General features: G+C 45.4%; 1 protein-coding gene across 1 annotated transcript; it reads right to left on the minus strand.

Annotated features, from left to right (window-relative positions):
- Positions 1-9,616: 9,616 nt before the first annotated feature.
- Positions 9,617-10,259, minus strand: LOC138364659 (uncharacterized). The gene is made up of 2 exons (XM_069324635.1): positions 10,164-10,259; positions 9,617-9,964 (listed from the first exon to the last, which is right to left on the minus strand). Exons 1-2 carry the CDS (start codon positions 10,257-10,259, stop codon positions 9,617-9,619), a joined length of 444 nt encoding a protein of 147 aa, XP_069180736.1.
- Positions 10,260-25,818: the final 15,559 nt, after the last annotated feature.

Raw genomic sequence — 25,818 nt, forward strand, 5'->3', positions numbered from 1 at the left:
TATATATATATATATATATATATATATATATATATATATATATATATAAATTGACACTAGAGGTGGTACCCTCACAAACTTTTATATATGTGTATATATATATATATATATATATATATATATATATATATATATATATATATATATATATATATATATATATATATATATATATATATGTTATTAAATATAACCGAAAAAGTAAGATTAATAATTCTAACACGAATTTTCTCAATCTTTCGTACATTTCTTTTCACTGCTGGTGGTAATTCAAAAATCAATTCTCCAAAATTCAGTTTTATTTCTAGTCTGACGCGACACTTGAGCGCGTTTCGTAAAACTTATTACATTTTCAAAGACATTAGTTTACACATACACAACTGAATAGAACTTACACATCTCCGATTTGTTTATATCTACATTTTGAGTGAAGTGGATGGGGTGAGGTGGTATTAATAGGGTATTAAATTCATCAACACAAGACAGAACACGAAACAATGGGTATTGAATGGAAGTGATTGTAGAAAGCCTATTGGTCCATATTTCCTGATGCTTCTATATTGGAGCGGAGTCTTGAGGTGGGTAGAATATAGTTGTGCATTAATTGGCTGTTGATTGCTGGTGTTGACTTCTTAATGTGTAGTGCCTCGCAAACGTCAAGCCGTCTGCTATCGCTGTATCTATCGATGATTTCTGTGTTGTTTACTAGGATTTCTCTGGCGATAGTTTGGTTGTGGGAAGAGATTATATGTTCCTTAATGGAGCCCTGTTGCTTATGCATCGTTAAACGCCTAGAAAGAGATGTTGTTGTCTTGCCTATATACTAGGTTTTTTGGAGCTTACAGTCCCCAAGAGGGCATTTGAAGGCATAGACGACGTTGGTCTCTTTTAAAGCGTTTTGCTTTGTGTCTGGAGAGTTTCTCATGAGTAGGCTGGCCGTTTTTCTGGTTTTATAGTAAATCGTCAGTTGTATCCTCTGATTTTTGTCTGTAGGGATAACGTTTCTATTAACAATATCTTTCAGAACCCTTTCCTCCGTTTTATGAGCTGTGGAAAAGAAGTTCCTGTAAAATAGTCTACTAGGGGGTATAGGTGTTGTGTTAGTTGTCTCTTCAGAGGTTGCATGGCGTTTCACTTTCCTTCTTATGATGTCTTCGACGAAACCATTGGAGAAGCCGTTGTTGACTAGGACCTGCCTTACCCTACAGAGTTCTTCGTCGACTTGCTTCCATTCTGAGCTGTGGCTGAGAGCACGGTCGACATATGCGTTAACAACACTCCTCTTGTACCTGTCTGGGCAGTCGCTGTTGGCATTTAGGCACATTCCTATGTTCGTTTCCTTAGTGTAGACTACAGTGTGGAAACCTCCGCTCTTTTCCATGACTGTTACATCTAGAAAGGGCAGCTTCCCATCCTTTTCCATCTCGTAAGTGAAACGCAGCACGGAACTCTGCTCAAATGCCTCCTTCAGCTCCTGCAGATGTCTGACATCAGGTACCTGTGTAAAAATGTCGTCAACATACCTGCAGTATATGGCCGGTTTCAAGTTCATGTCGACTAAGACTTTTTGCTCGATGGTACCCATGTAGAAGTTTGCAAACAGGACACCTAGGGGAGAATCCATGGCGACCCCATCTACTTGCTTATACATGTGCCCATCCGGGCTCAAGAAGGGTGCCTCTTTAGTACAAGCTTGGAGTAGTTTCCTTAGATTATTTTCTGGTATGTCAAGAGGAGTACAGGCTGGATCACGATACACTCTGTCGGCTATCATCCCGATTGTCTCGTCCACAGGTACGTTGGTGAACAGTGATTCTACGTCCAACGAGGCTCTTATCCCTGTGGCCCGTGTGCCCCGCAGTAAGTCAACAAATTCCTTTGGAGACTTCAGGCTGAAGGCGCAAGTGACATAAGGAGTCAGCAGGCCGTTGAGTCGCTTCGCCAGTCTGTACGTGGGTGTGGGTATCTGGCTAATGATTGGCCGAAGTGGGTTTCCAGGCTTGTGTGTCTTGACATTTCCATACGCATATCCACATGGATATGCGTATGGACCAATAGGCTTTCTACAATCACTTCCATTCAATACCCATTGTTTCGTGTTCTGTCTTGTGTTGATGAATTTAATACCCTATTAATACCACCTCACCCCATCCACCTCACTCAAAATGTAGATATAAACAAATCGGAGATGTGTAAGTTCTATTCAGTTGTGTATGTGTAAACTAAAGTCTTTGAAAATGTAATAAGTTTTACGAAACGTGCTCAAGTGTCGCGTCAGACTAGAAATAAAAATGAATTTGGAGAATTGATTTTTGAATTACTACCAACAGTGAAAAGAAATGTACGAAAGATTGAGAAAATTCGTGTTAGAGTTATTAATCTTACTTTTTCGGTCATATTTAATAATATATGTCTACAGGAAAGACTGCTACCAAAATATACTAATATATATATATATATATATATATATATATATATATATATATATATATATATATATATATATATATATATATATATATATATATATATAGATAGATATATATATATTTAAATACCTAGAAGGGGTACCACCTCTAGTGCAAGTATAGGGACCCATAGCCTCGGAGAAGAAAATAATGAGTACTCAGAGAAGACCTTGTGGATCCTCACTGAACACTTTGATATTTTCTTCCCCTACCACCCCTATTCTTTTAGAGTGTGTATGTGTGTATAGATCTAACTTTATTTAAAATTTCATTACACAAAAAGGGTTACAACATTGGTAACATGCAAGGTAACAGACTACTTGTCACAAGTTGTACAGCTCCTCCAGCTCCTCAGATGGCGGGCAGGAATCATGTATGCAGTGAGCATTTCCTCTCTGGATCTCCATACTAAGGCGCTGAAAGAGAAAACTGGCAGTTCTAGGGTCTCTAGTTGTTTCAATTAGCTTAGACCCCAGTTCCTTCAAAAAACTAGCAGCACTTTTACCCCAGGCACCAAGTGTCTCTGAGGCAATGGGGACAAAATTGTAGTGGTGATCAAGGTCTCCATACTTACGTGACTTGGCTGCTTCCCGGTGATTGGCAGCTCCTCCTTCCTGTACAGCACTGAAGTTAACATAGGTGTTGGCTAAGGTTGAAACACAAGTGTAGTCCCACACCAACTGTCTACCATTCTTCCAGGAGTTCACTGTGATCCCATCTGGGCGACCGACAGGCTCATCTGAGTTGCGGGGCATTAGGTAACGGGGCTCTCTCTCTGCTGGACAACCGGCTGTGGTAAGGCTTCTCTTAATAATGTCATTGACCTCGCCGTGTCTTGCATGCCATCCACCTGTCCTTTGGCAGAGAAGGCCATGCCGTCCGTATCTGTCGGCCTCTGCCTCGCCACAAATACACCTGTATTCAGTGTGGATTGGGGCAGCGAGGCGGAGAGCCATAGCAATTCGGAGGGCCTGTGGTGTGAGACGAGTGCCGGTTGCTGACATTGGGGTTGCTAATAGGAAGTCCCCTGCATGGGGAGCTGCTACAGCTTTAAGTCGGGCAATATCATGTGGTGTTGTCACAGCTTCTAGTAATGTCGCAGCTTCTTGGTCGGCAATGGGGCGATCCCAGCTGGATTGCTTATGGGCTACAGAAGGCGGTGGTTGGGGTGCTGGTCCTGCGAGAGAGACCCATTTGGTGGTGCAGTCTGTGAAGCTGGGATCATGCACCCCTGCCTGTTGAACTAGGTGCTCAGGAAGGATTTCCTTCACCAAGTTGTCAGACCCCACTGAAGAGGACGCGAACGCTGGTACAGCAATTTGTGTTGCTGTGCGCACGCCAAGGCCCCCGAGTCTGACAGGAAGGGAGGCCTGTTTCCATTGTGAGTCGCTGAGAGAAAGGTTGAGGGCTTTTTCTAGCATTGATTTCAGCAAGCTGTCGTACTCCTCTAATTTAATATTATTGAAAGATGGCGAACATCTTAGAAAGTAGGTCAGCCTGGGGAGGGACAAGCATCTGGTGATGAGGTAAAGTGCATCATGAGCATCGATGTCTTCAATCCTCTCGTTCATCCTCTTCAGGTCAGTGATCTTCTTGCCAAGGACCTCGTCGATGGTATTCCTTCCAAGAGGAGCACCTAGGAGTGTGCTGTCCTCAGGGTTGGTTACGTGAATGTCAGGCAAAACAACCTTTATTTGCTCTATTATGTGCTGGTTGGTGGAGGTTATTTCGCACTTGGAAGGGTTCAGAGTGAGGCCTAGGCTTGCTCCTCGCTCCTGAATTATTCTTATGTCGTCCAAGAGTGAGGCTGGGGAGCCGGCTAGAGTACCATCATCCAAAAACCAAATGTTGAGCTCACTGGACAGGTTATCGGTGATTTCCTTGATGACTAGGCAGAAAAGAAAAGGAGCAATGCGGTCACCCTGTTGGACACCTTCTTGTGATTCAATTTCATGTTCCCCGAAAAGCAAAGAGAGATTCTTGCTGTAACATGAGTTTACAAACGGGTAGAGGGAAGGAAAAAGGCGATGAACCGCACTGAATACTGCATCCCTTCTAACCAGATTGAAAGCATTTTTGAAGTCCAGATATATATATATATATATATATATATATATATATATATATATATATATATATATATATATATATATATATATATATATATATATATATATATATATATCTCCAGGGTATCATATCAGTCTCTCTGTTGAGACACATCCAGGCTATTTGTTCAGGAACAGTCCTTATCTTAGTGTTGACATAAGAAGTTACGTTGTACACATGCCACATAGTAAAGGAACGAATCCACAAGGAGCCTTGATTCAAGGTTCGAACCTATGCACAGGGTGTTCCCTATAGTCATATGTACCACACATGTGGTACACTTAACTCCTGGTGTCATTGTCATTAACATCTGATTCATATTCCCAGTAATTTTTGTACCCAAGCCTGAGCCACATGTATTTAGGGGGTCGACTGACATACGTGTGTTTTAAACAATGTTTAGTACATTATTATTATTATTATTAACATCTTATTGACAAAATTTAATTACACTTTTGTCTAATCTGAGTAATTCAATTAAGTCTTATTAAAGTGAGGATAATGCTAGTATTCACTGTCACGCAGGACAGAGGGTCATACATAAGACAATAGGTCTAAACTGTAGGCTGAAGCACATATATATCATGGTTACAATCAATGTTTTAATGTATGGATATGTGAAAACAACTTTTTACTGTGCACTGCCACACAAGGGCAGGGATGTGCACTGCCACACAAGGGCAGGGATGTGCACTGCCACACAAGGGCAGGGATGTGCACTGCCACACAAGGGCAGGGATGGGTTCATAAGTGATGCAGCTTAGAAGTAATATAAATAAAAATTGTTCTTCATTCTTTAAAATGGACAAGCAAATTTTGGATAAATTGTTAGGATGTCGTCCAGAACACCTGAGTCAATGAAATAGTTACACAGTTGGTGGTACAAGAGGCCAGGAGGTCTAAAGTCCTTTACGGTTTCACATTCAACAATATAGTGTTCTAGTGAATGCATTAAAGGTTTTATCACAGAGTTTGCAATCTGAATATTCTGGTAGTGGCTCAGCCTCACTAGCCTGCCAGATGTGTCTATAGCCAAGGCGAATTACCACAATGACTACATCACATTGTCTGGTCCGGTTACTGGGGCTGGTATAGAACTTCATATACAAGGAGCACTGGACGCGTGATCCTGTGGTCCCGGGTTCGATCCCGGGCGCCGGCGAGAAACAATGGGCAGAGTTTCTTTCACCCTGATGCCCCCTGTTACCTAGCAGTAAATAGGTACCTGGCAGTTAGTCAGCTGTCACGGGCTGCTTCCTGGGGGTGGAGGCCTGGTCGAGGACCGGGCCGCGGGGACACTAAAGCCCCGAAATCATCTCAAGATAACTAAATCATCTCAAGATAACCACCCTGATGCTCCCTGTTACCTTGCAGTAAATAGGTACCTGGGAGTTAGTCAGCTGTCACGGGCTGCTTCCTGGGGGTGGAGGTACGTGGTGGTACAGTGGACTAAAGCGCGCCTGGGAAAACCCAGAGCACAGGTTCGAACCCTCAATCAAGGCTCCTGTTGTTGTTGTTTAAGATTCGCTACTCGGAACAAAAAGTTCCAAGTAGCACAGGCTATGGTGAGCCCGTAGTGGACTGGATTTGTTCTTTTATGGGGTGAATGTTGTCTGGTAGGTGAGGGGAGGGGGAGAGAAGGGAGGTGTCTGGGAAGTGAGGGAAGGAGGGAGGTGTCTGAGAAGTGAGGGGGAAGAGGAGGGAGGTGTTGGATAAGATCGATACAGCATCTTAAGTTGAGGTCGTAAGACTTGTGAAGCAGTGCAGAAGCGAATGAGGAACGAATGATAGAACCAGCAGAGGCCGCTAAGGAAAGCTTGGAGAGCAGAGGGGGAAGAAGAATACATACGGAAGGAGGAGGAGGAGGAACGGAAAGGAAGTGAGAGGGGGAGGAGGAGAAGTGGAATGGAGAAGAGAGGTGTAATGTTGAGTGGAGAAGAAGAGAGCTAAAGCAAGAAGAACGGAAGGAACTTCGAAGGGGATTTCGGAAGCCGAAGAATGAGAATGTTCCGAGATAACTTTGAACTAATGGCGGAGATGAATAACTGCCGGAGAGAGAGAGAGAGAGAGAGAGAGAGAGAGAGAGAGAGAGAGAGAGAGAGAGAGAGAGAGAGAGAGAGAGAGAGAGAGAGAGAGAGAGGGAGAGAGAGAGAGAGAGAGACAGAGAGAGAGAGAGAGAGAGAGAGAGAGAGAGAGAGAGAGAGAGAGAGAGAGAGAGAGAGAGAGAGAGAGAGAGAGAGAGAGAGAGCGGAAGGATCAAGGGAATGAAGAGAGAGAAAAAGGATATGGTACGAAGAAGAAGCTTAGTACTGATTTATGGAAACATAAGACCTCGTACCTGGGACCTGAGACCTCGTACCCGGGACCTGAGACCTCGTACCTGAGACCTGAGACCTCGTACCTGAGACCTGAGACCTCGTACCTGAGACCTGAGACCTCGTACCTGAGACCTGAGACCTCGTACCTGAGACCTGAGACCTGAGACCTGAGACCTGGGACCTGGGACCTGGGTGGCGATCAAGACAGCTCTCATATCCACCTGGACTGGTCGATAGAACGAAGGCCTCGCTTCTTGCAAGACACGCGCCGTTTGATTCCCGATGGTCGAAGTAGTTGGGCACCATCTTCATATACCCAGTTTCTTCCAAGGGAATATACTGGCTTATGGCTTCCTTCGTAATTATCTCATCTTGAGAGAGATAACTGTGTTATCCTAGAAAATAGTTGTGTATCCTGTTGGATATATCGCTTTCTGCTGCGATACTTATGAGTGAAAAGTTGCCTTTTGCTACTTTTTGCAACGTTGTTCCTTCAGTGTTACTTTGAAAAAATCTTTCCAGGAATAATATAGCCTGAGGAGCAAGCAGAGAGAGTGTGCAGGCGATGAGTCACAATAACGTGGCTGAAGTATGTTGACCAGACCACACACTAGAAGGTGAAGGGACGACGACGTTTCGGTCCGTCCTGGAAATTGCCTGTCCCTACCTCCTCATCACAATCGACTTGAGAATGGTCCAGGACGGACCGAAACGTCGTCGTCCCTTCAACTTCTAGTGTGTGGTCTGGTCAAGCAGAGAGAGTGTGTCTGTCTTTTTCTTGCTAAATATGGAAGCCGTCCCGTCTATATTCTGTCTTTCCAGGACAGGACTTTCCGCAAACATGTACCGTCCACAACTGTTCATTTTCTCCATATTTCCAGTGTGAAGTTTTATTATGTGGTTCTCTTATGCCACGACGGCTCTCGTCTCTCCTGTGCTGGAACACTGCCTCAGTTCAAGCTTCCAGTCTCCTCCAACACTGGAATAGTTCCTCCCTCCAACACTGGAAGGCTTGTTCCCCCTCCAACACTGGAAGGCTTGTTCCCCCTCCAACACTGGAATGAGTTTCTCCTCCAACACTGGAATGAGTTTCTCCTCCAACACTGGAATGAGTTTCTCCTCCAACACTGGAATGAGTTTTCCCTCCAACACTGGAATGAGTTTCTCCTCCAACACTGGAATGAGTTTTCCCTCCAACACTGGAATGAGTTTCTCCTCCAACACTGGAATGAGTTTCTCCTCCAACACTGGAATGAGTTTCTCCTCCAACACTGGAATGAGTTTCTCCTCCAACACTGGAATGAGTTTCTCCTCCAACACTGGAATGAGTTTTCTCCTCCAACACTGGAATGAGTTTCTCCTCCAACACTGGAATGAGTTTCTCCTCCAACACTGGAATGAGTTTCTCCTCCAACACTGAAATGAGTTTCTCCTCCAACACTGGAATGAGTTTCTCCTCCAACACTGGAATGAGTTTCTCCTCCAACACTGGAATGAGTTTCTCCTCCAACACTGAAATGAGTTTCTCCTCCAACACTGGAATGAGTTTTCCCTCCAACACTGGAAGGCTTGTTCACTCCAACACTGGAACGAGTTTCTCCTCCAACACTGGAATGAGTTTTCCCTCCAACACTGGAATGAGTTTCTCCTCCAACACTGGAATGAGTTTTCCCTCCAACACTGGAATGAGTTTCTCCTCCAACACTGGAATGAGTTTCTCCTCCAACACTGGAATGAGTTTCTCCTCCAACACTGGAATGAGTTTCTCCTCCAACACTGGAATGAGTTTCTCCTCCAACACTGGAATGAGTTTTCTCCTCCAACACTGGAATGAGTTTCTCCTCCAACACTGGAATGAGTTTCTCCTCCAACACTGGAATGAGTTTTCCCTCCAACACTGGAAGGCTTGTTCACTCCAACACTGGAATGAGTTTTCCCTCCAACACTGGAAGGCTTGTTCACTCCAACACTGGAATGAGTTTTCTCTCCAACACTGGAAGGCTTGTTCTCTCCAACACTGGAATGAGTTTTCCCTCCAACACTGGAAGGCTTGTTCCCCCTCCAACACTGGCAGAGAAACCCACCTTTTCTTCTTCCAACACAAATTGAAACGATTCTCTCTTCTTGTGAATTGAGTTTCTCAATCATTTTCTGGAACGTCTCCTCCTTCGTTATTTCCTGGAGAACCTCTTTTTTTATCTGTCACATCTCCAATGCCTTTTTTTATATCCTCCTTCACACCTACAATTCCTTATTCCTTCTCCTGGACTGTCTTTATTTTGTTTTTTTTCCTTTGCATCTTATCCCTGTGTTACGTGGTCTATTTCCTAAATTCCTTGAAACCTTCTTAGTTCTTAGAATGGTTCTTAGAATGTGTGTGTCTCTCTCTTGCAAGCCTTGGGACACATCTCTCATCATATGGCGCCTGAAACGTGTCCTCCAATCTCCGTGACTGCAATGGATAAGTTTTTCTCGGTCGTTCACCTTTGGAATGCACCTTTCTTTATTGTTTTTCCTGGAAACTATATATGGTCTCTTTCGAGACGGCTTGGAACAGTTCTTGCCTTGTTGTACCGTGCTTTCAACTCTTGTTCATTCTTCGTTCACTGCTCGTAAGATGCCTTCATTCCCCGTACTTGATTGAAATGCCTCTTCCTTCCTTCCTTCCTTCAGTACTGCTTTGACGGCAGTTTTTGTTTTCCGTTTTCCTGGAATGCTACTTTACTTCCTTCTACGGTACTGGAACGTCTCTTGTTCTCCAGAACGGTACTGGAACGTCTCTTGTTCTCCAGAACGGTACTGGAACGTCTCTTGTTCTCCAGAACGGTACTGGAACGCCTCTTGTTCTCCAGAACGGTACTGGAACGTCTCTTGTTCTCCAGAACGGTACTGGAACGCCTCTTGTTCTCCAGAACGGTACTGGAACGCCTCTTGTTCTCCAGAACGGTACTGGAACGCCTCTTGTTCTCCAGAACGGTACTGGAACGCCTCTTGTTTCCCAGAACGGTACTGGAACGCCTCTTGTTCTCCAGAACGGTACTGGAACGCCTCTTGTTCTCCAGAACGGTACTGGAACGTCTCCAATCCTCTGCAGTTCTGTAATTACCTCTTTCTTCCTCCAAGAGTACAAGAATGTCTCTCTCTTCCTTCTTCGACAGTGCTGGAATCCCTTTTATTTTCTTCTGTTCTGTCTTGGGACCTCGTCCCTTCTCTTCCTAACCCTCCTGAAGCTCTTAATCTTCCCCCTCCTCCTCCTCCTTACACCTACTGAGAGATAAACATCAAGGTTGCACGCCCACGAAGAGTTGGCACTTGGGAATTCTTGTAGCCGGTTCAATTTGCGATGATTGAAAGTGGATTTCATCCTGAAACTCAACTCCGTGTTCACCTGGGTCACGGGGTAATGGTGTTGCAGATCACTCTCGGGGGCCCCGGGGGGGAAAGGTGCGTCAGGGGGAGGTCACCTTAGGTGTTAATTAGGAGGCGGAGGGAAAGACGCAGGTGAACACCAGCTGGGGAGGACATTAGGCTCCCCCAGCAAGTAAGATGACGCCATTACTGTCATGTTACTCATCTCTCCAGACCCCCTTGCTGCTGGAGGCTGGCTCTCTCTCTCTCTCTCTCTCTCTCTCTCTCTCTCTCTCTCTCTCTCTCTCTCTCTCTCTCTCTCTCTCTCTCTCTCTCTCTCTCTCTCTCTCTCTCTCTCTCTCCCTCTCTCTCTCTCTCTCTCTCTCTCTCTCTCTCTCTCTCTCTCTCTCTCTCTCTCTCTCTCTCTCTCTCTCTCTCTCTCTCTCTCTCTCTCTCTCCCTCTCTCTCTCTCTCTCTCTCTCTCTCTCTCTCTCTCTCTCTCTCTCTCTCTCTCTCTCTCTCTCTCTACCGAGGTTGTGAGCTAACTTTCTTCGCCTTACAGAAGTTTTAGGGATAAAGGCTTATAAAAACGCCATAGGGGGGTCATTAAGGTTGCACTACAACTGCTCACTGGTGATCAAGTAGACTCTTCTGTCCTGATTTTAATTCAGGGCGAACGATAAACTCGCAGTGTATATACACACAGAGAAACTGGTGGGAAAATATATCCCATCAGCACCTTATATACATATACTTAGCTCTTGCCAATATAACTTCAGACCCAAAAAAAGCACTAACGATGCACTTATTAGTATGATTAACTTGATACATGCAGCTCTTGATAAAAATGAGTTCCCTGTTGGGTTATTTGTGGACCTGCGTAAGGCTTTTGACACTGTCAACCACCAAAACCTTCTTCTTAAATTACATCATTATGGAGTCAGAGGTCACTCCCTGCAATTCATTCAGTCTTACCTTACTCACAGGCTCCAGTATGTTTCTGTGAATAATTCAATTTCTCCCACCCTACCCATCAACATTGGTGTTCCACAGGACAGCATACTTGGCCCTCTCCTCTTTCTCGTATACATTAATGACCTTGCACAAGCCTCTCAACACCTCAAACCAATTCTATTTGCTGATGACTCAACCTTCATTTACTCCAGTCCTGATCCCCTTGCTCTAAATGTCAGTGAATACTGAGCTAAATAAAGTCCATCTTTGGCTAACTGCCAACAAACTCACCCTCAACATTGACAAAACTTTCTATATTTTGTTTGGCAATAAATCCTCAAATCAAATAAATCTCATGATAAATAATACTCAAATTTGTAACAAAATAAATGGCAAATTCCTTGGCGTACTCATTGACCACAAGATGAATTTCCAGGGACACATTCTAAATATATCAAAAAAAGTTTCAAAAACTGTTGGCATTCTTTCTAAGATCAGATATTATGTACTTCGCCCTTCCCTGGTGACACTCTATCTCCGTCATCTATCCTTATTTCAACTATGGTATTTGTGCTTGGGGTTCTACTACCCAAAATCATTTACGTCCTCTAATTACTCAACACAAAGCTGCTATTAGGACAATATCTATCTCTGGTCCCAGACATCACTCGGTACCCTTACTCAAATCTCTGAATATGTTAGATATTAACTCACTGCACATCCTCTCATGTGTATTATATATATATATATATATATATATATATATATATATATATATATATATATATATATATATATATATATATATATATATATATATATATATATATATATATATATATATATATATATATATATATAAAACGCTGAACTGTAATGCCAATCCTGACCTTAAAAGCTTCATTGAAGGTTGTAACAGAACCCATGAGCACTACACCAGAAACAAACACCTTTTTGATATTCCTAGAGTACGACTAAATCAAACTAGAAATGCTCTACAAATCAAGGGACCCAGAATGTAGAATGACCTTCCCAATCATGTTAAAGACTGTACCTCTCTCAACCAGTTTAAGATAAAAACGAAGCACTACCTAATTAACTCCCTGTAACCTACCTTACCCCTATAATGTCAACCCATGTCTGTTATTTTTAAACAATGCTGTTTGTCGACCAAATTGTATTTTTGCTGTTTTTCTGCCATGTTCCCCCCTTTTTTATTTTTATATTGTCTCATCACATTTTATACTTTAATCTCACAACCCGTTCTCGCACTTTCGTATAGTCAATATTGACTTATTAAATATGTGCATATGTGACATACTAAACATACTAGTTTACCATGAAAAGCTTCATAGAAAACACCGACCTTACCTAACCTTCTTAGTTTGTTAAGATAAGCATCTTATTGCTTCGTAATTACAATTATTACTTAACCTATTATAGGTATAGGTTAAGTAATAATTGTAATTACGAAGCAATAAGATGCTTATCTTAACATACTAAGAAGGTTAGGTAAGGTCGGTGTTTTCTATGAAGCTTTTCAAGGTAAACTAGTATATTTAGTATGTCACATATGCACGTATTAAATAAGTCAATATTGACTGTAAGAAAGTGCGAGAACGGGTTGAATCTCAATTAGTATTAAGTTTTAGTCTTTAGTGTTTTTCCTGCCCGAAAAGCTTTGCGTAATAGTGGCTTTAGGCATTGTATGTACTAGCTCTATCTATAAATCCATCAATATTTGTATCACACCTTGTATGTATGTACTTACCTGAATAAACGTTTGAATTTGAATTTGAATTATAGGAGATTACTACGGGGCCGTCTCGGACTGCTGGAGTTATCCCTCCAATACCGTTTCCCGCCAATTCCGTTTCCCGCCAATACGTTTCCCGCCAATACTGTTTCCCGCCAATACTGTTTCCCGCCAATACGTTTCCCGCCAATACCGTTTCCCGCCAATACGTTTCCCGCCAATACGTTTCCCGCCAATACCGTTTCCCGCCAATACCGTTTCCCGCCAATTCCGTTTTCTTTGCGCGTAAACAAAGCTCTCTGCCGTTGGCGCCAATCAGAACGCGCCGAACTTGTGAAAGTTACGCTGATTGAACAGAAACAATGTTAATTAATTGTTGAAATGTTTTACGAATTTTGAAAGCAGATGGCGTTTTTAATTTAAAGTTTCTAAGAGTGAAATGAATTATAAGTTGAGTTTCTCACTGATTTGTTTCACAAGAAAAATAATTGATGATTGTTTAAGTGTTTACGAAAGTTGAGGAGAGATGGAGAGAGCTGTGGATATATATATATATATATATATATATATATATATATATATATATATATATATATATATATATATATATATATATATATATATATATATATATATATTTATATATATATATATATATATATATATATATATATATTTATATATATATATTGTTGGGGGTTTCACCTCTCTATTATTCTCTACCCTTACTCTGGGGTAAGCAATAGTTATGCTCAAGGTAACTCACCGTAGCCCTGCGGGTCTTCCCTCGATCCTCACGGCGCCACTGCACGCCAGGAGAGTCTCCCAGTCAATCTTAACGGCCTCTTATTAAGAAAGAGTGAGAACACGACTCGTTCACATCGACTGTCGTGTGCCCTCCCCAACAATAGGGCTCTACGGTTAATCACAAGGTCGCCAACTGGTGTTTAAGGTGGCCAGTAACACCCTCAGTGGACTGGTGTATTCAGTGGTAGCCTTGGCAAGGTCACACTCAAAGATCAGGAATCAGGCAGGTACTTATTGTTATCACTCTATGTTTACCAGTATAATATAGCCACAAGATCAATGGAGGGAATGATAAAAACACTAAGATAGTTTTGTATTTTACTTAAAATGTATGAAAGATGTCACAAGGCCACACAATAATCTATAAATCAACTGATCCTGACTCGGCCGGTAATTCCCACGGATATTATGCGATCACTAGAGGGCAACACTCTCCCCTCCTCATCAAGTGTCAAGAACAGCTGATTGCAATGGCCTCTCCGCGCGAACTTTGCTTGTTTTCTAGATTCACGCGCGCTGTTCCTTTAAATTTTCCAATATTACTAGAAACTCGCACACTCGATATTGGCACAAATAAACCGTATTACTCAGTTACACTGTACTCAGGCTCAAACAGTCTTTTCTACAATCAATTCTACAATGATTCACTGTAATAGTCTTACACTGTTATTTATCCAACAATATATTATGAAATATTAACACTGGAGTTTTCAGTACTTTCTCTCGTGGGCGATAACGCAATAATTCACTGTACTCACAAATGATTATTCACTGAATGAACATAGACATATATATGGTATATAAATCAATCATCAATGCATGGAAAATAAATAGTTTCTGGGCACATAGCCTAACCTCCAAATACTGGCATAATATTATATATAATTCACCACTATATGTTCATATCAAAATCTATAGGAAGATATACACAACACAGTAAATTTATCACTGGTTCCTGGTGCCTGTACACACCAATAATCAACATGAATATTACAAGTACTCTTGATAGTACTGTCTAGCACCCTGGTGCTTTACCATGACATAAGTGAGACTTGCTCACGACATATAAAATCTTCAGGCTAGATAATATAGCCAAATAATATAGCTAACTAAAGGGGAATGGGGAGGGAACTAGAACCACCTACTTCACCCTATCCTCCGATGAGAGTCGAGATGTAGCTCCTGGTCCTCGTGTCGGGAACGCCCCCACACTACACGTCGTCGTGTCCTACCAGAGCCTCTCGTCGTCCCACCGTTTAGCGCGTCGTCTCCGTGCCTCCTCACTGCAGGTCCGTCCTCCTCCTTGACTTCTTGAAGGTTGGAGTCGGTCTCCTGGCCGTCGTCTTCTCCCAGCAACGGCTGTCGCCTACGTCTCAGCTATAGTCGTTCGGTTTCCCCAAATAGTCCTCTCTTCCTCAGCTACCCAGTGGCTCTGTCAGCCACTACGCTGTCACGAACTGGTGAATTGCCACAGACGTCAACCTACGTCACTGCACGGCTTCACTGCTACTGGCACAGTACCTGACTGGAGCACTTGTTGCTCAAATAACCGTCAATTCCCTCTTCTGGTTCAACACATGAACTAGGGAAGACTTCTCAGAGTACTGGCGAACTTCCGATGACGCGTAAATCCACGGTAGTGGGAAACAGCTGTCCGACAGACAGGACCACTCGTCGCACGTCTGACCTCTATGACGTGTCGTGTATGACTGCTGGCGCCAGCCCGGCGCGCTGGCCGGACCCCCTTCCATCGTGACGTCACCTTTGCTATGGGAGGTTTTCATTGGCTCCCGGTGCCACACTACTGTCGGTGACCAATCCGGTGCCACTGACGTCACACGGTTTTGGCGGGAGATCAGAGAGGTAAGCGCCATCTTGGCTCCCTAAAGGGCCTAAACCACAGGCCAAAATATTACTATTTCACAAATTTCTCGGCTCTCCGAGAACACTTCACTCTCTCCCATATATCAAATTGTAGCCTGCAACGTAGAGAACGCTTGGGAAAAGCAGACATGACTCTTACTGCAGGCGTGGGAGAATTATAAAGGGGGGGAACTCCGTCACATACCCCTCCCCTTAAAATAAGAGTCATGTCTCGTTAGTGTATGCGGGATAGGGCGTCCGCTACTACGTCGTCCTTCCCTTTGATGTGCTTGACCTTGATCCTTGTCAGACTCTCAGCGCGGGTGAGACTGGTGCCGTTCGCCCTGGACCACTTACTTTCCTCCTCCGGGAGTTCTCGGTCCCTCGGTACACTCAGACCCGTCTTCCGCTGGGTTTCTCGGGACATCGTTCCGTCCTGCTTGTCGGCTCTTCCTTCCACAGTGAAGAAAGGTCTCAGGCGGTCTACGTGACAGACCTGTTTCTTTCGGGGTCCATCTGGCTTCCCAATCTCGTACGACACTGGACCCAATCGTCGCAGCACTCGGTACGGTCTCTTGAACCGCGACTTGGTCACTCTACCTTTACCTGGCAGCCCAACCATTACTTGGGATCCGGCCTGAAAATCCCTCTGCGCAGCTCTCATGTCGTACCACTCCGACATCTTACGTTGCGCCTTCTTCAGGAGTTTCCTAGCCAGTCCCTTCGCTCGAGTGAGACGTTCTTTGAACTTCTGGACATATTTAATCACCGTTCCCACGGTCGCTCCTGGTGTCCATCGTTCCTTCAGCATGGATAGCATGGCATATATAATATAGATAAATGGAAAGTAAGCCTTCTCAGGACCCACACGTCCTCCTTCGGCCTCACTAACCAATTCGGGGAACTCCTGCTGTAACTCTCCGAGACGAGTGCGGTTTACCCCTGGAGAACTGGTGAGTGTCACCTGCAACTCACCATTCGGGCTACTCTCGCCCTCCACTCGTTCTCTGGGTCCTACGCAGAGGTGATCTGTTCCCAGGCTGTCAGTCGACTCCTCAGCCCCATCAGATCCACAACCTCCTGGTTCTTCGCGTTGTCTCGGTGTCACAGTACAAACTGGGATCGCCACCGGTGCGATTCCCTTCTCGTCCCCACAGACGTTCAACTCTCCGCCTGTCTTCCTGTATTGTTCTATGTACTCTTCGCCTTTCACGAGATGTGGGAGGACGTATCCTCCACATGCGTCATTCCCCAAGATGACCTGTGCCTCCATCTTGGGCATTGATGTACAGACTCCCACCTCTAGGGTCTGGCAGCCATATTCGGAATTTAAAGTTACCTGGTGTAGGGGCATCCTCACTGGGCCTCCCACAGTGGTCACACTTGCCACTCCCACACTGGTGCTCTTGTAACCCTCGGGGAACAGGGTTTCACTTACCAGGGTAAAGTCAGCCCCGGTGTCTCTTAGCATCTTCACTGGGATGGGGTCTGCGACCCCCATCCTTACGGTTCCTTGACACATGAATGGGTGAACTTTCTTCTCCCCATTCAGCACGGGTTCATCCCGCACTCCCTCGGCCCTCTGGTCCTCGAACATCACTAAAGCAACGTGTCCTCGCTGCTTAGGGCGTCTGCATTCCCGCGCGACGTGTCCGGGTATTCCGCAGTTGTAGCAGCGGCCCCTCGGCGGAGACCATCCGCCACTGCTCGCCTTAGCACTGCCTCCAAAGGCCGTCACACCCTGTGTCCTTCTCGCCTCACTTGTCGTCTCCTTCGTTGCAGTAACAACGTCCGGGCTCTCATCTCGGCTCTCCTCTATCGGCTCTGCAGCACCTTTCGTTCCTCTGTCGTCCCATCTCGAGCGGTGGGACCTGGGAGAACTCGCTCCTGTCCTCCATCCATTCGTCCTTCTATAACTCCGATCGTTTCCGACGTATGCGGGTGGTCGGTTCTGTCCCTCTCGGCGTGGGCGTAGGGCTTCCTCTAGCATGTCGGCCCGGTCGGCTGCGGCCCTCAGGTCCTTTATGTCCGCCTCCTTTACCCTCATCCTGATCTCAGGAGAGAGCACGGACATAAACTTTTCCATGGCCATTAGTTCCTTGACCTCTTCGACCGACCTTGCTTCTTCAGAGTCCAGCCACTTAAGGAGCTTTCTTTCAATGTCCCTCGCCGTCTCCGCATACGATTTTCCTGGCAACCGGGTACATTCTCTAAACCTCTTTCTGTAACACTCTGGCGTGAGCTTAAAGGAACGGAGCACAGCTCGTTTTACCGCATCGTAGTTAGTGCATTCTTGGAAGTCGAGCATAGTGAAGGCTTGGCGAGCTTCCCCTGTGAGCCTTCCTTGGACCAACTCCGCCCACTCCGCCCTCGGCCACCTCTTCATAGCAGCAACTCTCTCAAAGTGATCGAAGAAACTTTCGGCTTCACTAGGCACAAAGACCGGCAGGTCTCGTTCCCTCACTCGTCGGTCTTCCTGTGGCGGGGCAGGGGCACCAAGTCCCAGTTCAGCTCGCTTCAGCTCCACCTCCTGGTTGGCTTCTATTTCCATTTGTCTCAGCCTAACTTCTTGCTCTCGTTCTTCCCTGCGTAGCTGTGCTTCTCGTTCTTGCTCTTCCCGGCGCAGCTGTGCTTCTCGCTCTTGCTCTTCCCGGCGCAGCTGTGCTTCTCGCTCTTGCTCTTCCCGGCGCAGCTGTGCTTCTCGTTCCTGTTCTTCTTTGCGCTGCTGTGCTTCTTCTCTCCTCAGCTGCGCTTCTGCTTCTCGCTCTTCTTTGCGCTGCTGTGCCTCTGCTTCTCGCTCTTCTTTGCGCTGCTGTGCCTCTCGCTCTTCTTTGCGCTGCTGTGCCTCTAGCTGCAGCTTCATTATTTCCAGCTTAATGCTGTGCCTGCTGCCGCTGGATCCCCTGCTGCTTCCACCAATACTCAGGTGCTCACCCTCACTGGCAGGTGTTTGGGGCCGTTCCTCCCCCAAAGCTTCGTCTCGAGCCTTTAGCTGAGCCATTATCTCTAGTCTTCTTTCACCAACTCGGGCAGATTTCAGCTTTATTCCAAAATGATCCGCTATAGCCTGTAACTGTGCCTTGGTGCACTCTTCCAGCACCTGTTCGTCTCTAGAGTCAATAAACCTGGTTACTTTATCATCCTCCATCTTGTGCTATGAGTGTTAACCTGCACCTGATCTCTAACACCACTGCCAAGTACCACTGCAACCTTTACTCCGATCTATATCCTGGCAAGGTCGCCAATGTTGGGGTTTTCACCTCTCTATTTTTCTCTACCCTTACTCTGGGGTAAGCAATAGTTATGCTCAAGGTAACTCACCGTAGCCCTGCGGGTCTTCCCTCGATCCTCACGGCGCCACTGCACGCCAGGAGAGTCTCCCAGTCAATCTTAACGGCCTCTTATTAAGAAAGAGTGAGAACACGACTCGTTCACATCGACTGTCGTGTGCCCTCCCCAACAATAGGGCTCTACGGTTAATCACAAGGTCGCCAACTGGTGTTTAAGGTGGCCAGTAACACCCTCAGTGGACTGGTGTATTCAGTGGTAGCCTTGGCAAGGTCACACTCAAAGATCAGGAATCAGGCAGGTACTTATTGTTATCACTCTATGTTTACCAGTATAATATAGCCACAAGATCAATGGAGGGAATGATAAAAACACTAAGATAGTTTTGTATTTTACTTAAAATGTATGAAAGATGTCACAAGGCCACACAATAATCTATAAATCAACTGATCCTGACTCGGCCGGTAATTCCCACGGATATTATGCGATCACTAGAGGGCAACACTCTCCCCTCCTCATCAAGTGTCAAGAACAGCTGATTGCAATGGCCTCTCCGCGCGAACTTTGCTTGTTTTCTAGATTCACGCGCGCTGTTCCTTTAAATTTTCCAATATTACTAGAAACTCGCACACTCGATATTGGCACAAATAAACCGTATTACTCAGTTACACTGTACTCAGGCTCAAACAGTCTTTTCTACAATCAATTCTACAATGATTCACTGTAATAGTCTTACACTGTTATTTATCCAACAATATATTATGAAATATTAACACTGGAGTTTTCAGTACTTTCTCTCGTGGGCGATAACGCAATAATTCACTGTACTCACAAATGATTATTCACTGAATGAACATAGACATATATATGGTATATAAATCAATCATCAATGCATGGAAAATAAATAGTTTCTGGGCACATAGCCTAACCTCCAAATACTGGCATAATATTATATATAATTCACCACTATATGTTCATATCAAAATCTATAGGAAGATATACACAACACAGTAAATTTATCACTGGTTCCTGGTGCCTGTACACACCAATAATCAACATGAATATTACAAGTACTCTTGATAGTACTGTCTAGCACCCTGGTGCTTTACCATGACATAAGTGAGACTTGCTCACGACATATAAAATCTTCAGGCTAGATAATATAGCCAAATAATATAGCTAACTAAAGGGGAATGGGGAGGGAACTAGAACCACCTACTTCACCCTATCCTCCGATGAGAGTCGAGATGTAGCTCCTGGTCCTCGTGTCGGGAACGCCCCCACACTACACGTCGTCGTGTCCTACCAGAGCCTCTCGTCGTCCCACCGTTTAGCGCGTCGTCTCCGTGCCTCCTCACTGCAGGTCCGTCCTCCTCCTTGACTTCTTGAAGGTTGGAGTCGGTCTCCTGGCCGTCGTCTTCTCCCAGCAACGGCTGTCGCCTACGTCTCAGCTATAGTCGTTCGGTTTCCCCAAATAGTCCTCTCTTCCTCAGCTACCCAGTGGCTCTGTCAGCCACTACGCTGTCACGAACTGGTGAATTGCCACAGACGTCAACCTACGTCACTGCACGGCTTCACTGCTACTGGCACAGTACCTGACTGGAGCACTTGTTGCTCAAATAACCGTCAATTCCCTCTTCTGGTTCAACACATGAACTAGGGAAGACTTCTCAGAGTACTGGCGAACTTCCGATGACGCGTAAATCCACGGTAGTGGGAAACAGCTGTCCGACAGACAGGACCACTCGTCGCACGTCTGACCTCTATGACGTGTCGTGTATGACTGCTGGCGCCAGCCCGGCGCGCTGGCCGGACCCCCTTCCATCGTGACGTCACCTTTGCTATGGGAGGTTTTCATTGGCTCCCGGTGCCACACTACTGTCGGTGACCAATCCGGTGCCACTGACGTCACACGGTTTTGGCGGGAGATCAGAGAGGTAAGCGCCATCTTGGCTCCCTAAAGGGCCTAAACCACAGGCCAAAATATTACTATTTCACAAATTTCTCGGCTCTCCGAGAACACTTCACTCTCTCCCATATATCAAATTGTAGCCTGCAACGTAGAGAACGCTTGGGAAAAGCAGACATGACTCTTACTGCAGGCGTGGGAGAATTATAAAGGGGGGGAACTCCGTCACAATATATATATATATATATATATATATATATATATATATATATATATATATATATATATATATATGCGAACAAGCCTGAATGGTCCCCAGGCATACATGCAACTGAAAACTCACACCCCCCAGAAGTGACTTGAACCCATAGTGCCAGGGGCACTATGCAACTGGTGTACAGGGCACCTAATCCACGCGACCATCACGACCGGACAAAAGCTGATGGTAGCCGAGGCTATTTCCCCATCAGCCCGCCGGCACTCTGATGGTAATCTTGGGCATAGTATTTTCTCAAATCACCTCATTCTTTGGCGCACACGTTAGGAACACAAGGGTTCGAGTCACTTCTGGGGTGTGAGTTTTCAGTTATATATATATTTATATATATATATATATATATATATATATATATATATATATATATATACGGCATGACGGCAAATTATAACTTGTAGTTCGTTTAACTTGCAAACAAAACTCTGCATGATTGGATGTGAAATTAAAAATGCATTTTTGTATTGCTTTTCAAACGGGGTATTTTTATGTGACATGTTGTTTGTGACGTGTTCCAAACACGTTATGTTACGGAATAAAGAAACAAATGTTTTGTTACAAGTTTTTCTTATTATTTACTTTCAAGGTGAATGTATGTCTGAGCAAAGTGGGAGGCAAGCTTGACCCAACTTTCCAAGATGATACTTGGCCGGGTATGGGAGTATTCTGGCTAGTCGGGGGTCGGCCTCCCCCCCCAATGCCATAATTTAAGAAATGTCGTCTCCTATAGCGACCCCTGCGGTCTTCATCAAGTCATGAAATCGGGATTTTTTTTCTGTAGAGTTTGGGGGTAGTTTTTCGAGGCCTCGTAATATTATATTTTGTGAGATGGAAGGAGGAGGGGTGAGAGGGGGGATGTTGGGAGAGAGAGAGGGAGAGAGGGAAGATAAAGAGAGGGAGATGGATGATAGAGGAAGAGAGGAGGTGTCTAGGAGAAGAAGGGTGAAGGAGCCACAGCAAGGAATATTCCACCTAATACAATTTGATATTTTCTCGTAAAATGAAAAGGGGCTTTTTTTTAATGAAATTCTTGAATAGGCCTAATATATATTTTAATTCCAGCATCTAGTTATCGGTGTGAAACACCAGGGCTAATTGCCCTACAATATGAGACGAAATGTCAATTATATCCCCCCAGGGATCGATGAAGCATGTGGAATAATTTAAGCCTGTGAATATAGAACATCCAATACAATTCGAAACTATATGAACTGTGAACGAATCACTGTGGAACCTGCAGGAGTAATCACTTTGGATGACAAAGCGACAATCAGCGCGTGTAGACTTATGTACGTGTGTGTGTGTGCGTGTGTGTGTAGAACTAATCCCAGCCAGTGTTATTAAGGTGATGTGTGGTGGTGGGCGGCGCGCGGCGGTGTGGGTGGCGGTGATGGGCGGGGCCCCGCTTGCGGTGTCGTGGCGGCTGCTGGCGGTGGTGGTGCTGGCGGAAGGCGGCGACGAGCTGAGGCAGGAGCCGGAGCGCCGCCGGGTCTGAGCAGCCTGCCCTCGGGGGCGCCAGCACCTCGCCGTATCGCCGCCAAAATCAGCCGATTTGATAATGGCGGGTCTGTGTGGGTGCTGGAAGCTGTCCTCACACGGCCACTGCGATGGGTGCGGGTACAAGGTGCTACTGCGGGGGGCTCTCAACCCGGGCAGCCAGCCGCCCTTCAAGCCGGATAAGCCGGCCCAGCCGCGGGACTGCCTGCCGCAGCCGGTCCTCATTAAGAAGGAGAAGAAAGGCGAGTCTAAGTTCTCGCCGGTGGAGACGCCCATCAGACAACTGCAGTCGTCGCCGTCACAGCACCGCCGCCACTCCCACCCGTTCCATCTGGTGGCGGAGGGCGACAAGCCGCAGGAGCCGCAGGCGCAGTCGCACAGCCTCCAGCGGCGGCACCCGCATGCCCTGCCGCAGTCTTCCGCCTACAACGTACCGCTGCCGACCGACCCGTCGCTGCCGCCGCTGGAGCCTCTGCTACACCCGTGGTCGCAAGTTCCTGCCGCCTGTGGCGGGCTGGAGCTGAGCCGCGGCGGCAGGTGCGGCGGCAGCGAGCCGCAGGAGCACCAGTGGGGCGGGTGCCGCCTCGGCGCCGCAGTCTACCCGCACCAGATGCTTCTGAGCACCATGCAGCCGCCCGAGGAGCTGCGGGCCCCGCCCTCTCGCCCCGCCGCAGCCGCAGCCCACCCGTCCCTCCAGCCTCAAGACGCCGTCCTACACGACCTGCCGCACCTGCCGTCGCTGCCGTCGTCGCCGCGACTCTGCCGCAGGCCGCCGCCCTTCGAACTCAGCTCCTTTATCCCGCCGCTGTCGCCCAGCGTCTTCACCAAGTGCGACGAGGGCGGCGGCGGCTTCTTCGGCGGGACTCTAGTTCTCGGCCCCGCCCTCAACCTCCACATCCGCTACCACGCCCTCAGCCTGGCGCGGGCGTCGTCTCGCTCCCACACGGACCTGAGGGAGACCACGCCCCTCTCCTCCGCCTCCACCTCGCCCAAGTCGTCCTCAGGGTCGAGGCCCAACTCCATGTATAACTCCTTCACTCTCCCGCCGCCCCCGCCACCTCCTCGGGTCAGGAGGTTCAGCGTACGGAGACCTCAGGAGGTGGGATGTCCCCCTTGTGGTTGTCACCCCCCCTACCTTTAAGTGTCTCTCTGTCTCTGTCTAACCACTTCTTCGCTTCCTGCAGGTCGGTGTTCAATCCCCCGACCGTCCAACGAGGGGTTGGGCACCATTCCTTCCCCTGCCTCGTCCCCATTCCCAAATCCTTATATCCTGACCCCTTTCCCAGTGGTGTATAGTCGAAATGGCTTGGTGCTTTCCCCTGATAATTCCATTTCTCTCTTTTCTCTCTCTCTCTCTCTCTCTCTCTCTCTCTCTCTCTCTCTCTCTCTCTCTCTCTCTCTCTCTCTCTCTCTCTCTCTCTCTCTCACACACTCTCTCTCTCTCTCTCTCTCTCTCTCTCTCTCTCTCTCTCTCTCTCTCTCTCTCTCTCTCTCTCTCTCTCTCTCTCTCTCTCTCTCTCTCTCTCACACACTCTCTCTCTCTCTCTCTCTCTCTCTCTCTCTCTCTCTCTCTCTCTCTCTCTCTCTCTCTCTCTCTCTCTCTCTCTCTCTCTCTCTCTCCCTTCAGTGAATGCCAATCAAATAGCTCCTTAGTTTTTCAATTAGTCATTGAAGTGATATTGCACTTTTTCTTGACAAATATAATTCCATTATAGGTTTTTGCGTCACGTGTTTGCGCTCTTGATGTCGTCCACGTCACGGCAAATATATATATATATATATATATATATATATATATATATATATATATATATATATATATATATATATATATATATATATATATATATATATATATATATATATATGTAATCAGATACTGTGTGTTTATTTCATGTAAATAATAATGTTTTCTTTCATCTATTCTTTGTGTGAATACTGGTATTTTATTTTATTTTATTTTTTTATGTATTACTGATGGAATTGTGGAGTTAAGTTCAAGTATTATATTGGATTTTGTGAACAATTAATAAGTTCACTGTTGTCCTGTAGATTGTGTAGGACTGTGGGGGTGGGGGGGGGGTAACCTCTCGGTGTTAATACACATTGAAAGAAATGTATATATACACATCTCTCCATTAATATATATTCTCTTGTGGTATTATTAACTGTAAATTATTAATACTGCATTGTCATTATTACTATTATTTTTGTGATTTATATTTTGTTTTTTGTTTTTTTTCAATTAGCACGCACGTCATTTATCACTATTGTTATTATGCTATTTTTAATGGTTTAATTGATTTCATTTGCAGAGTAACCGCAGTCAGCCCGCCATTGGGCTCAAGCAGACGCAGAAGGCCAGGGTAAGTGCGAGAGTCTCCCCAGTATTTTTCGTTTTCTCTCGAGTGCGACGGAACACAGAGAACGCTATGCGCTCCGGGATTTGAATGAGAAACTAAAATAATTTTTTTTTGTTTACCTGAATTTACCTGAGGCCCACTGAACACCCCCCCTTCCCCCTCCTAGTGGCTTCAACGAGGACAGGAAGCCGGTGGCTTGTCGAAGATCCCCCCCACCCCCCAAATCATTTACCTTGATTTATGTTTTCCCGGTAAATTTTAAAACCCAACACATATATATATATATGTGTTGGGTTTTATATATATATATATATATATATATATATATATATATATATATATATATATATATATATATATATATATATGTCGTACCTTGTAGCCAGAACGCACTTCTCAGCCTACTATGCAAGGCCCGATTTGCCTAATAAGCCAAGTTTTCATGAATTAATTGTTTTTCGACTACCTAACCTACCTAACCTAACCTAACCTAACTTTTTCGGCTACCTAACCTATAAAGATAGGTTAGGTTAGGTTAGGTAGGGTTGGTTACGTTCGGTCATATATCTACGTTAATTTTAACTCCAATAAAAAAAAAATTACCTCATACATAATGAAATGGGTAGCTTTATCGTTTCATAAGAAAAAAAATAGAGAAAATATATTAATTGAGGAAAACTTGGCTTATTAGGCAAATCGGGCCTTGCATAGTAGGCCAAAAAGTGCGTTCTGGCTACTAGGTACGACACTGTGATGATGAGTCTAATAATCGACAAAACTGTGAAACAGGTAAAGGTTAGATCATTATTATTGAGAGATATGGACTTGTGCTTGAGTTTAATGATGGGGTAGAGGGGTGGGGGT

This window comes from Procambarus clarkii, chromosome 14 (genome assembly GCF_040958095.1).
Source record: "Procambarus clarkii isolate CNS0578487 chromosome 14, FALCON_Pclarkii_2.0, whole genome shotgun sequence".
In the NCBI taxonomy this organism is placed as follows: Eukaryota; Metazoa; Arthropoda; class Malacostraca; order Decapoda; family Cambaridae; genus Procambarus; species Procambarus clarkii.

Excerpts from the sequence above, each read along its gene's own strand:
- LOC138364659 (XM_069324635.1), bottom strand. The coding sequence starts at position 10,259 with ATGAAATCCACTTTCAATCATCGCAAATTGAACCGGCTACAAGAATTC. Across the intron at positions 9,965-10,163 it reads ACCTTGATGTTTATCTCTCA|TACCGTTCTGGAGAACAAGA; the intron begins GTAGGTGTAAGG and ends GAGACGTTCCAG.